The 13,764-nt window shown below is 36.4% G+C and overlaps 1 protein-coding gene across 1 annotated transcript in view; it reads left to right on the forward strand.

The window, feature by feature from the left end:
- The window catches only part of ARHGAP5 (Rho GTPase activating protein 5), a 49,940-nt gene that overhangs the window by 4,168 nt on the left and 32,008 nt on the right, over window positions 1-13,764 (forward strand). The window contains exon 2 of the mRNA XM_042864858.1: window positions 6,912-10,808. Within this exon, the coding sequence (XP_042720792.1) occupies window positions 7,086-10,808 (3,723 nt within the window). The 5' untranslated portion in view covers window positions 6,912-7,085. The remainder of the gene's footprint in view (window positions 1-6,911; window positions 10,809-13,764) is intronic.

The raw sequence follows: 13,764 nt of genomic DNA on the forward strand, positions 1-13,764 counted from the left end.
TTTTTTTTGTGTTTTTTTTTTTTTTTTTTTTTTTTTTTTTTTTTGGGTGATTTTTTTGCCAACAGCAGCAATGACAATAATTCCCCTGGAGTACAGGATTCCAGCTGAGGGGTGATGGTCTCTTTTGAATTTAGAAATAAAATTTAGGCCTTGCTTTAATTCTGGGCAATGCAACAGAGATTTTCAAATTACTCTTATTTCTAGGAGAGATTTAGTAAATTTCTGTGTTTAAACCCAGTTTGGCATTCATTTATTGGGCAGTCAGTTTTTCCCTCTGTCCTTCTATAAACTGATTACTTTACTTTCCTATGTGAAGAAGTCTTTGGTGTCTCACTTCCTTAAGGATGATAGCTGGACATCATAGGAACCAAATCTGAGATGAATGCATTGGGACAGTCCCTTATTGTCCTCCATTTGTGTATCAGGACCAACCACCCTGCATCTAAGACTGTATTCCTTTTGAGTTTGACTGTCATTGCTGGAGGTGTTTCAGGGCATCATCCCTTGCTGCTCATTGTTGGTTGGTTAAGTAATTTCCTGATGTTTTGTCTGAACCATTATTTTCTAATGTTGGAGACTACTTGGAGAATTTTACTGGAGAGTATTGAATTTACCCTTATTTATAAATAAAATTTCAAGTTCAGGTTGTCAGTACTTGGGAGGGTGTGACTATTGGCATGTTAGTAAGAATAACAGGGCACACTGAATGACTGGTGAAACAAGATTCTTACTGAGATGATACTGGCAGAGTCTGAATCTAGTTTAGTTTGTTAAAAGGACCTTGATTTGAGGAGAATAGGTTTTTTTTTTTTTTTTTATGCTTGTTAGAGTAAAGAAGATACCTTTTGGTAATAATTGAATGAGCAACTACACTACTGTAAGCTATGTTTATGTTTGGTTGTTTTGTTTTTTTCATTAAGTGACAGTGTTTGAATTGTTCTGTTACACTTTGGGTCCAATTAGTGATGTGCTGACAGATGTTAGAATTCAGATATCCAAATATTTTCTGATGCTAAATTTTGGTTCTCAAAGTGTGAAGTGAGGACTGAAGCTATATGAAAGCTTAGTCAGCAGTATTCTGAATTCAAACCTATGGCTTCCTTGAGATCATGGTCCTTGATATTTGGAAGTGGTGTGCATGCAAAAGGTAAACGCCTCTGAAACGACTTGCAGGATAATGTTTGTATTGACTTGGTGACTACTGTAGGTGTCACAGTAACTTGGTGCGTTCACATACCCTACAAAGCAGACTAGACTGAGATGGCCCTTTTTTAGAAGTGTGCTTGAGTGGCTCATTTATGAACATTCTCACAAGGCTATGATAATTGAAATCAATCCTAGAAAAATAGTGGTCCTTAACTGTTGTCTCTAGTCAGTGTTAGAGTGAGCAAAGGACCACAGGAGAGCTTTCTTTACCTGTTGGCATTTCCAGCTGCTTAGTTTGTTGTGGTCATGAGCAGTTCTGGAGAATCTTTCATACAGCATTTATGCTTCAGCCTTGTTAAGTCTGTAAACTGGGAACATTTTTAGGCTCAGAAAATAATTTCAGAAGGTATTCCAGAGTACTGTGTACGCCAGTGATTTTCTTGGCTGTGGACCCACCTGCAACTTCCTGCGCAGCTGTGATTACTAAATAAAGACAAGTGATACTATATTGGTATTTATTAGTTGCTGATAGTATAGTCTCCCATGCTAATGTTTAGACTTTAAGATACGTATATTTGCGAATAAATGGCATCTGTGGCTCTCACTGATCTTTTAGGGTTTGGTACCACAAGTTGAGAATTGCAGTATTGCTCTGCTATTGATGCATTATCACTTGCTAAACTTGTTTTAAAATAAAAAAGAAGACTTAGTAAAGATGAAGCTTTTTCAACTACCTGTATTATTTCCAAACCAAAATAGAATTACCAAGAATGTAAATGACATAGAGGAAAAACATACTTTTTGGGTGTTATGCTTAACACGTTTACAGCATGGTGCTGCATCTTCGTCAGAACTTTGCTTTAGTTAACAGTGGCTTGCACCATGAACTAGTTGAAATGCATTGTTTCGTTCCTTTTCTGTGTCTTAATATATGTAACACTGACCTGGCATTTAAAGTCTGGTTTTGTGTGGTTGCAAATTGAAGATCCATGGAAGAGATCAGTTTTTGATAAATGTACTGTAGTTAGTTGCTGCTATAAAATCAACTTTTACCAGGGTTTATTACAGGTGAGAGGATTTTTTATGTAGATTGTACTGTTTTTAGTAAAAGGATTCATATATTTATCTAGGCATTCATTTTATGTATTTTCTACTTAACTGGTTATTTCAAGTTCATCTTCCAAAATTATTCCAGGTCTTTCAGAGTTGCAAATTCGTCTGCAAGTAATTTGGATTTTTTTTTTTTATTATTACCTACTTTATATATTGTCTGAGGTAATGTATTCACTTAGAGGCTTTTGCAACCTAAATGTTGTTGAAATACCACCTTGCACTTCTGAAATCACAGTTACTTAGGAAGAATTATGTCTTCTGTCTGTTCCAAGTATTAATAGCTGTGTTTAGAGGATTTAAATTAAGGGGAAGATCCAGCTTGGGCTCTGAGTTGTGAATTAAGTTTATAGATTTAAAATGGGGGAAACAATTTTCACACACAGCTTAAGAGTTACACCTTTTCTGATTGCAGCTGCTTCTTTCATAATTTTGAAATTGTTGATAAATCTTACCTTTGTTTTCAGATCCCTTAGGGAAGGACTTACTGAAGGTCGCTGTTTAAATGTGGTGACATCACTGCAGAAAGATCACAGCAGGATAATCATTTTGCTTTGCACCTTGTTTTTCTTACAGTAAGTTCAGGCTTTAGGTCTTTGTAATCTTTTATTTAAGGGGGGCAGGTGGATGAGTAAATACAAGGTGATACACCTTATTTTCTTTGTAATTGTGCCACGAAATCTGAAAGTCTGTAGAGAGATGGTCTTATGACACAATTGTCAGGTCAGAGATTCTTCCTGCAGTGATGTCATACACTTCAGTTCTTCAAAATCCTTCTGTTTACACATAGAAGTGCTCTATTATTTTCAATTCAAAGACAAAATAACTTGCAGAAAACAACCCCTCCTTTGAGTCTGTAACAAAACTTTAGTATGGAACTTGGAATGTTTTCAGTTTGTTATACTAGAAATAGGCAGATTCAAATAAGATAATGAAAGTACCTTACTTACTGTGTAAGTTTTAAAACTACACAGAACTATACTGGACATTTAAAATATTAATGTACTACTAATAAAAATCTTCCATTTAGGCAGCAACGTAATGATGATTGCATATTAAATAAGCTTCTACCATATTTATTGCTTAATGAAAATAAATTTCATTCTGTGAATTTGCAGTGTACAATCAGTGTAAAATGGAAATGAAAACAAAAACTGTTTTTTAGATATCTTAAGTGATCCAACTCGCGCTGTTTTGAAAGTCTTCAATGTCAAAAATTTTGTGAGAGACTAGTTTCTTTGTTTTTCCTTGTAAGTGTTCCGTTTCACCTTACTCTTAGTACTTAGTCTCTTAAAAATATATTGATTAGATGAAACATTTATTGCTGGAGGAGGAAGAACATTTGCTATGTGGAGGTGCAGGTAATCTGAAAGTATTGATTGAGTCTTGTAATCTAGTTGCAAATTGACAGCGTCTTCCTGATTAAATGAAACAATCTTGCGAAGGAAGATCTCTGTTTAGTTCACATCAAATGTGTATTGTGCTGTGTTAAATAGAAAACATTTTTATAGTGGAAGTGGTAACTAAACTTCTCTTTCTGGTGGTTTAAATGATGCTACAATGGTAAGGTTTGCTTTAGAAAACACTGGGTTGGTTTATGTGTGCTAGTATAAACTCTGTTTGTGAAGGATTTACTTTCATTAAGTGATTGTGTTTGCAGAGCCATTTTTTTCTAGCTCTAAATTTTGTGTTGAAGAACATAAAAATACAGCAGAAAAAGTAAAAAGCAAAAGAATTCTCTTTCTGAATGTCTTGAGTCATTTTTTTAAAAAAACAAAACAAATTCCTAAAAAGCTGCATAAAAGTTTTACTTCTTGCAATTTAAAAGCTAAGTATAAAAATTACTGACTTTATTTCCCTTTCCTTCATAGTTTATTCTTCCTTAAAAAGGTACTTCACTGTTTTTATAACTGAAAGCTTTTTATTAATTTTTTAAAAAATGTATTCTATATTGTGGTCAATGAGCTGTATTATAAAGATGATTATAGATACTGTAGATACTGTGCTTCTGATCAGACCTTCAGATTTCTATTTCTAAGTGGAAGACTCTGATGAAGCATTAATTTTGTATGGCTAGTATGTTAGAGGTTTTGGAACTTCTGTCTTTTATTTTAATGTGATACAAATACTTTTTTAATAAACTTCTTAATGGTTTTAATAATACTTCATATGATCTAACATTTGTGAATTAGTTTTTGAGGCAGATTTTGGGAGCATATTGTGTGACAGATCTTGGATTCACTGTATACTGAATATCATGAGGATCAAGTCAAATTCATGGCTGCATGCAGCCCACGCCCCCCCCCCCCCCAAAAAAAAAAAAAATCAAAAGCTTACTTATTTCTTCTTTTTCATACCAGAGGGAGTTACTACAGCAGCATTCTCAACAATTTTTTTGCTAGGAATGACAACATAATAAATAAAACTGAGATACTGAGATGAAGATTCTAGTGCTAGGACTCGTCATATCTATTCTTATATGGTTTATTTATGTATTTAGGTAATTTACAGTGTTTGAAGGAACATACTTCTAGAAATACAAAAGCAAATAAATAATCTGTGTATTCTATACAATGTCATGTGATTACTTTTATTTTTCCATTCTCTTGATTAGAAAATCCATTATTAACATTTTTCTACCACAACTAATGTTATGAACGTATTTTCACAAAATGGTTGAAGTTAGCAGGGACCTCTGAGTCCATCTGATTCAGTCGCTGCTCAAGTGGGGCCACGTAGAGGGAGTGGCCCAGGTCTGTGTACAAGTGGCTTTTGAATATACACAAGTGGGGACAGTTCCACAGTCTCTCTGGGCAACCTATTTCAGTGCTGAGTCACTTGCATTTTTTTTTTCTTTAAATAAAAATAAATTTTAAATGTTCGTATGGAATCTGCTGTGTTTCAGTTTGTGCCCGTTGCCTCTTCTCTCATTCACTATTACTGGAAAGAATCTGTCTCTGCCTTCTTTATACATTCCCTCCAAAACTTATATATATTTATGAGATCCCTCAAGGTTAAACAACTTTAGCCTTTGCTTATGTGAGAGAATGAGAGATGTTTTAATCCCCCAGTGAGTGTGGTTGCCTTTCACTCGGTGTTCTACAGTGTGTCTGCATCTTACTGCATACTGTATATTGTATTGTACTGCAGGTGTGGCCTCACCAGTGCTGAAATAGATGGGAAAGACGAACTCTTTTGGTATGCTTGTGATCTCCTCCTAATGCAGCCTAAAATACCGTTAGCTTTCTTTGCTGCAAGGCCACAGTATGACTTATAACTTGCTGCCCACCAGGATCCTCAGGTCCGCATTTGTGAAGCTACTTTCCATACGGGTGGCTTCAAGCATATATTTATATATGCAATTGTTTTTCTCTAAATGCTGGAATTTGCACTTCTCCTTGTTGAACTGCACGGGGTTCCTGTCAGCCTTTTTCTCCAAAAGGTCCCTTTGTAAGACAATCTAAACTTGTGATGAATCAGCCTTTCCTCCCAGTTTTATATGGTCTGCAAACTTGCTGAGAGTACTCTGTGCCCCATCATTGAAATCATTACAGAAGATACAGAACTGTACTAGGCACAGTATTAACTCCTGGGGTGCTCTTCCAGTTTGTGGCCCCAACTAGGCTTCATGTTCATGATGACAACCTGCTGAGTCTGGCCATTCAGTCTTCTTTTGTTTGTTCTGTTTTCTGCACAGTGCAGTTGTTTCTAAAATAATAAATATCTCTCAATTTGAAGTATGTACATAAGAAACATCTTCTGATTAATAACTGATAGTGTTATTCATTATACAAGATGGATCCTTATAATAATTCTGTGGAACTTTGTGTTTATTGAGTTTCTATTTGAAGTTATTCTGTGGTGTTTTGTTTTTTTAATTTCCAGGAGACAGAAGGATATACATTATGTTTTTTAAAACCTCAGAATTAAGTCTTATCTTTGTGTCAGTGTCTGTATACCAGTGTTCACATTTTTTTTCAGTAGAATTTAGAAGTTTCTCCTTAAAGGCAGTTTACTGTTAGCATGCAGATAGTTTACTTTTGCAGATAGGTGGTAACTGAGATGCATTGTCAACTTCTCGATTTTACAGCTTCAGAAAGTGTCTTTACTGAAAACTAAAAGTCAGATTCACAAATGTACACAATGTTAATATTATTCATGCAAGTAAGCCTGCCATTTAGAGAAAATGCGAGCATAAATGAAAGTATATGTGTGTGAATATTTCTCTGGATTTGTTACTGTAATGTATTTGTCCGTAGTGGGAGCCAGCCACCATAAGACTTGACTTGTGCCTTATCTCAAGTAATAAGAAAAATTCTGATAAAGCAGAAAATGCTGCTTTGTACCTGTAAGTTGTGCAAGAAAGCACTCACTTGTTTTTTTCAGCTGTATTCTGATCGCCTATTCAAATAGATGATGAACTGTTACTGAACTGTGTCTAAAACCTGTTCATTTTTAAATCTTTGATATAAATGAGATTAATAAGAATAAATTAGGAGCTCAAGATCTCATTTAAAGTAGTTGTGAAGCATTCATGTACAGAGAAAATAATTTCAGGGTAAACAAGCAATATTGCTTTTAAAATCTCTTTTCCCTTGAGAATTATAGAAATCTCTAATTTTTTTCCTTTTTTTTTTTTTTTTTTTTTCCTTTAGGAAGATGATTCTTCTTCATTCTGAGTTTCTGAGTTCTCAAAGACAAGCTGAAGCAAGAGCAGTTGAAAGCCGTCTGTGTAACTGTGGATATACAATTTAAACTTGTAGGAACATTTCCAGAATGAAAACCACATACAGTTACCTTACTAATTGCCAAATGATGAGTGGAAAGTTATGATGGCAAAAAACAAAGAGCCACGTCCCCCGTCTTATGCTGTTAGTGTTGTTGGACTGTCTGGAACTGAAAAGGATAAAGGTAATTGTGGAGTTGGGAAGTCGTGTTTGTGCAATAGATTCGTTCGTTCAAAAGCAGATGAATATTATCCTGAGCATACCTCTGTGCTTAGCACAATTGACTTTGGAGGAAGAGTTGTTAACAATGATCACTTTTTGTACTGGGGTGACGTAACGCAAAGTGGGGAGGATGGAATTGACTGCAGAATTCATGTAATTGAACAGACTGAGTTCATTGATGATCAGACTTTCTTGCCTCATCGGAGTACGAACTTACAACCATACATAAAACGTGCAGCTGCCTCCAAACTGCAGTCAGCAGAAAAACTAATGTACATTTGCACAGATCAGCTGGGCTTGGAGCAAGACTTTGAGCAAAAACAGATGCCTGAAGGGAAATTGAGTATTGATGGATTTTTACTGTGCATTGATGTCAGCCAAGGATGTAATAGGAAGTTTGATGATCAACTTAAATTTGTGAATAATCTCTATATTCAGTTATCAAAATCTAAGAAACCCATAATAATAGCAGCAACAAAATGTGATGAATGTGTGGATCATTATCTACGAGAGGTTCAGGCATTTGCTTCTAACAAGAAGAACCTCGTGGTAGTGGAAACATCAGCAAGATTCAATGTCAATGTTGAAACCTGTTTTACTGCCCTGGTACAAATGATGGATAAAACTCGCGGTAAACCTAAAATAATCCCCTACTTGGATGCCTACAAAACTCAAAGACAGCTAGTTGTTACAGCAACAGACAAGTTTGAAAAACTTGTCCAAACTGTGAGAGACTATCATGCTACTTGGAAGACAGTTAGTAATAAACTGAAAAACCACCCTGATTATGAAGAGTACATAAATTTGGAAGGAACAAAAAAGGCCAAAAATACATTTTCAAAACACATAGAGCAGCTTAAACAGGAACATATTAGAAAAAGAAAAGAAGAATACATTAATGCATTGCCGAGAGCTCTTAATACTCTTCTGTCAAATCTAGATGAGATTGAACATTTGAGCTGGTCAGAAGCATTGAAATTAATGGAGAAAAGGCCTGACTTCCATTCCTGTTTTGTAGTGCTTGAAAAAACACCCTGGGATGAAACTGACCATATAGATAAAGTGAATGACAGAAGGATTCCATTTGACCTTCTCACTACACTAGAGGCAGAAAAAGTTTATCAAAATCATGTGCAGCATCTTATATCTGAAAAGAGGAGGATTGAAATGAAGGAGAAATTCAAAAAAACTCTTGAGAAAATCCAGTTCATTTCACCCGGACAGCCATGGGAAGAAGTTATATGTTTTGTTATGGAGGATGAGGCGTTCAAATACATCACTGATGCAGATAGTAAGGAAGTGTATGGTAGGCATCAGAGGGAGATTGTTGAAAAAGCCAAAGAGGAGTTTCAGGAAATGCTTTTTGAACATTCAGAGCTATTTTATGACCTGGATCTTAATGCAACACCAAGTTCCGATAAGATGAGTGAAATTCATGCAGTTTTGAGTGAAGAGCCTAGATACAAAGCTTTGCAGAAACTTGCACCTGATAGAGAATCTCTTCTTCTCAAACACATAGGATTTGTTTATCATCCAACTAAAGAAACTTGTCTCAGTGGCCAAAATTGCATGGACATTAAAGTAGAACAGTTACTTGCCAACAGTCTCTTGCAATTAGACCATGGTCGTTCAAATTTATACCACGATAGTGCCAACATAGATAAAGTTAATCTTTTCATTTTGGGCAAAGATGGCCTTGCACAAGAGTTAGCAAATGAAATTCGGACACAGTCCACTGATGATGAATATGCATTAGATGGAAAAATATATGAGCTAGATCTTAGGCCAGTTGATGCGAAATCCCCATATCTGTTGACTCAGTTGTGGACCTCTACCTTCAAACCACATGGTTGTTTTTGTGTGTTTAACTCTATTGAATCACTGAATTTTATTGGGGATTGCATTGCAAAAATAAGAGCTGAAGCATCTCAGATAAGGAGAGACAAATATATGGCCAATCTTCCATTTACATTAATACTGGCTAATCAGAGGGACAGTGTTAGCAAGAACCTGCCTATTCTGAGACATCAGGGACAGCAGTTGGCCAACAAATTACAATGTCCTTTTGTAGATGTGCCTGCTGGTACATATCCACGCAAATTTAATGAGACCCAAATAAAACAAGCTCTAAGGGGAGTACTGGAAGCAGTTAAACACCACTTTGATGTTGTGAGTCCCGTTCCCACCATTAAAGATCTGTCAGAAGCTGACCTAAGAATTGTCATGTGTGCTATGTGTGGTGATCCATTCAGTGTAGATCTCATTCTTTCACCTTTCCTTGACTCTCACTCCTGTAGTGCTGCTCAGGCTGGCCAAAGCAATTCTGTGATGCTTGATAAAATTATAGGTGAAAAGAGGCGTAGGATACAAATAACTATATTATCATACCATTCTTCAATTGGTGTGAGGAAGGATGAACTTGTTCATGGATATATACTGGTTTACTCTGCAAAACGGAAGGCATCCATGGGGATGCTTCGGGCATTTCTTTCTGAAGTTCAGGATACGATTCCTGTCCAATTGGTGGCTGTTACGGATAGCCAGGCAGACTTTTTTGAGAATGAAGCAATCAAGGAGCTCATGACTGAAGGAGAACACATAGCAACAGAGATTACTGCGAAGTTTACAGCTTTATATTCGTTATCTCAATATCATCGTCAAACAGAGGTCTTCACGTTATTCTTCAGTGATGTATTAGAGAAGAAAAACATGATTGAAAGTTCCTATATGTCAGACAGCACAAGGGAAACAACGCATACAAGTGAAGATGTTTTTTCAAGGTCTCCTAGAGGAGGTTCCCTTGACTATAATTATCCAGATTCAGAGGATGATGCTGAGGGACCGCCCCCATACAGTCCAATTGGTGATGATGTAAGGTTACTCCCGACCCCTAGTGACCGTTCAAAGTACCGATTGGACTTGGAAGGAAATGAGTATCCTGTCCACAGTACACCTCTCAACTGTCACGACCATGAACGCAACCATAAAGTGCCTCCTCCAATAAAACCGAAACCCCTTGTTCCACGAACAAATGTGAAAAAACTGGATCCTAACCTTCTGAAAACAATAGAGGCAGGTATTGGTAAAAACCCAAGGAAACAACCTTCTCGAGTGCCTGTAGCACCCCCGGAAGATGTAGACCAATCTGACAATTATGCTGAACCTATTGACACTATTTTCAAACATAAAGGCTTTGCAGATGATATCTACGCAGTTCCAGATGATAGTCAGAATCGTGTTATTAAAGTTCGAAACTCAATGCCTATAAATGCCCAGGGTGATGAAGAGAATGGATTTTCTGACAGAATGTCTAAAAGTCATGGGGAAAGAAGACCTTCAAAGTACAAATACAAGTCTAAGACACTGTTCAGCAAAGCTAAGTCTTACTATAGGAGAACGCATTCAGATGCGAGTGATGATGAAGCTTTTACCACCTCTAAAGCTAAAAGAAAAGGCAGGCATCGTGGTAGTGAAGAAGACCCACTTCTTTCACCTGTTGAAACGTGGAAGGGTGGCATAGATAACCCTGCTATTACATCAGATCAAGAATTGGATGATAAAAAAATAAAAAAGAAAACTCAAAAAGTGAAAGAAGATAAGAAGGTAAGTCAGTTATTTGTGATGTGAGCCACATGTATACATTATTGGCTTTTTTATGTATCTAGTGTATTATAAGGAGGGGGAAATCAAAATATGCAAGAGTATTCATTTGAAAAATATGCTGTAAAAATTTTTAACTAGTATTGTTTCATTTTGTCCAACATTTTTCCAGCAGACTTGAGGAATGAGATGGGTTGTCTGCCTAATCGGTTGTTTGACAAGTTTTAGTTCTTTTCATATCTGTATGTACCTGTGCAGTTTCACTTCCTTCTATACACGTAAATGGAGGCAGAATTTAGTCTACAAATCCTTCCTTGTTAATCACAATATCTGCTTAAAACAAAACAAAACAAAAACAAACAAAAAAAACCAACAAAACCTACTTTATGAATGCAGGGGTAGAACTGGTTGTTTCAGTTCTTGCAGTTCTGGCTGTTGGAATGATGTTAAGGACTGGTGAATGAAAGGAGTGGTTTCTTTTTCACTCTCAGTTGCTTGCTGGGAATGTGGAACTCTTTTTAAAAGTACGAAAAAGGAACTTTTTATAGTGGTTTTACTGATCACTGAGGTTTCCTAGTGTATGCAAACAAGTAATCAACCTGTATAATTTTCTATTAAAATAAAGGGAACAAAATGCCCACCTAGTGTAAGCTTCTAAATAATTGATATTCTCCTTGAAAAATGCCTATTCTATTTTGAACTTTGTTGTTTACTTTTTGTTTTACTTTTTTTTTTTTTTTTTAAAGTTTATTTTCAGGTTGTGTTGTGATTATAGGTACTGTATTTATACTTGTTATAGGTTAGATTATAATTTTAGGTAAGCAGTTACGGCCTTGCAAGTAGTTTCTGTTTAACATTACATATCAGTTAAATATATTCTTTCTTGTCACAGAATAAGTTGTTCTTAATACTGTCTTTGATAGGAACATTTTAAATATTAACATTTAAAAAATGTTCCTATTAGCTTATATCTGACTACTGGAATAGCATACAGAAAAAGAAGTTTAGTTCGAATAGGATGTGGAGTTAAATTTTGCTGATCATGTAAGTTCTGAATTTGCTCTTAGTATGCAGCTGTGATTTGAATTACATGACTGATTTAAAGGGTACTGTATTTTCTTAAGGCTTCCTAATGAGCGTAAATATTGTTACCTTGTGATTATAAACTCATGTGGTTAAAAATACTTCGAAGATACCTTTTTTTAGGGGGAAACAAAATTAAAAAAAAACCAACAGTTATATACTTCTGATTGAAGTTATCTTACTCCATAGAAATTGAAATACAGCGTTCATACTCCTGTCTCAGCTGTGTTGAGAGAAAGTTCTTTCAAGGTGGATATTTATCTTGAAGCTGTGTAGACTGGATGTCATACAGTCTTCTCTTCCTCTCGTTGTGTCAGCAGCTCCCCTGCTGTCTTTACCAAGGCCTCTGCTGTTGTTTTAGCCTGTTCAGGAGCATGTGTAGTCAGAAGTTTCAGACTGTTGTAACTTTCTTTGTAGTGGATAAGGCTACTACAAGAGTAGTTTCAAGTTTTCTGTAGCCTACCTCTTGCTTTTTTTCTGAAATTGAAATTTATGGTCCAGGGCTATTGCTCCCATGTTTAATAGCAGAAACAGAAATAATTGGAATGATGAAGAAAGCAAATTTATCTTGCAATGTAAGTTGCTCGTAAATATTCAGAAAGTCTAAGAATGTTGAATGCCTAGTTCTTTTAATAAGTAGTGGTGGTTTTTTTTTTGTATGTTGTGTTGATTTGCATTATGTTGAAAAGTAGTTCCACTTCATGTGGGTAAGTCACTTCAGTTTGTAAGTGATATACTCCTATGTTTTTCTTTGTGAGTAGTTTCTTCCCCCCCCCCCCCCATTTTTTTTTTTTTTTTTTTCTGCAAGAGGTGCACAGTTTTATTTATTTTGCAACTTACGGTGTTTTCTGTGCGTTGTATTACATGAACAGCCAGAAGTACTGGAAGAATTATTCCGATAATGTTTTCCTTTCCTTCTTGTGCTTTGTAGATCATAAAAGGGTTATTAATGTCAACTCTTTACAGATTACTTGCTTTTTTTGAAAAAAAATGGCCTCATGAATGTGAAAAAAATGTTTTACAGTTTTGTTCTACTTCCTGAATATTTCTGAAATCTCTTACTGATACTTCTGCGCTGTTCAGCTGTATGTAATGGTAACATAAGTTAAAGTGTAGCTATTTTTGCTATAACTGTAGTTAGACTAAGATATAAATATTTTTTAAACAAAATGAATTTGTTTCAATTCAGAACAAAAACCCAACCTGTTAAGTCTAAGGTCCTCATTGTCAAAGATTACATCTGCAGGGATAGGAAGGAGGAAAGGAGTTTTGGCAAACAATAGGGAAAACAACTGATGTTTTTCCAGCCTTAGTTCTATTCTGAAACCTTCTACCACAGAACAGCCTGAGTTGGTGAGGGGATGCAGTGATTATGAAACCAAGTATGGACTCTGCTTAGGACCATCCAAAATCCAAGCGCTATGTTTGAAAGTGTTGTCCAAATGCTCCTTGAACTCTGGCGGCTTTGGGCTGTGTCCACTTGCCCTGGGGGTCCTGTTCCATCCCTGGCTGCCCTCTGGTGCAGAGCCTTTTCCTAACACTCACTTTGACCCTCTTCTGATGGAGCGCCACGCTGTTCCCTCAGGCCCTGTCACTGTCACAGAGAGCAGAGCTCAGTGCAGCCCCTCCACTTGCTCTGAGGAGCTGTAGGCCACCATGAAGCCTCCTTTCAGCGTCCTCTACTCTGCACTGAACAAACCAAGGGACCTCAGCTGCTTCTCATCGGTTTTGCCGTTTAGACCCTTGATCATCTTTGTAGCCCTCCCTTGGGCTTTCTAATAGTTTTATGTCCTTCTTATGTTGTGGCACCTACAAGCTGTGAGGTAAGGGCTCACAGTGTGGAGCAGTGTGGGGCAATCCCTCACCTGGTGGCAGC

This window comes from Lagopus leucura, unplaced genomic scaffold (assembly GCF_019238085.1).
Source record: "Lagopus leucura isolate 7727_CA_CO unplaced genomic scaffold, USGS_WTPT01 Super-Scaffold_1, whole genome shotgun sequence".
NCBI classification, from domain to species: domain Eukaryota; kingdom Metazoa; phylum Chordata; class Aves; order Galliformes; family Phasianidae; genus Lagopus; species Lagopus leucura.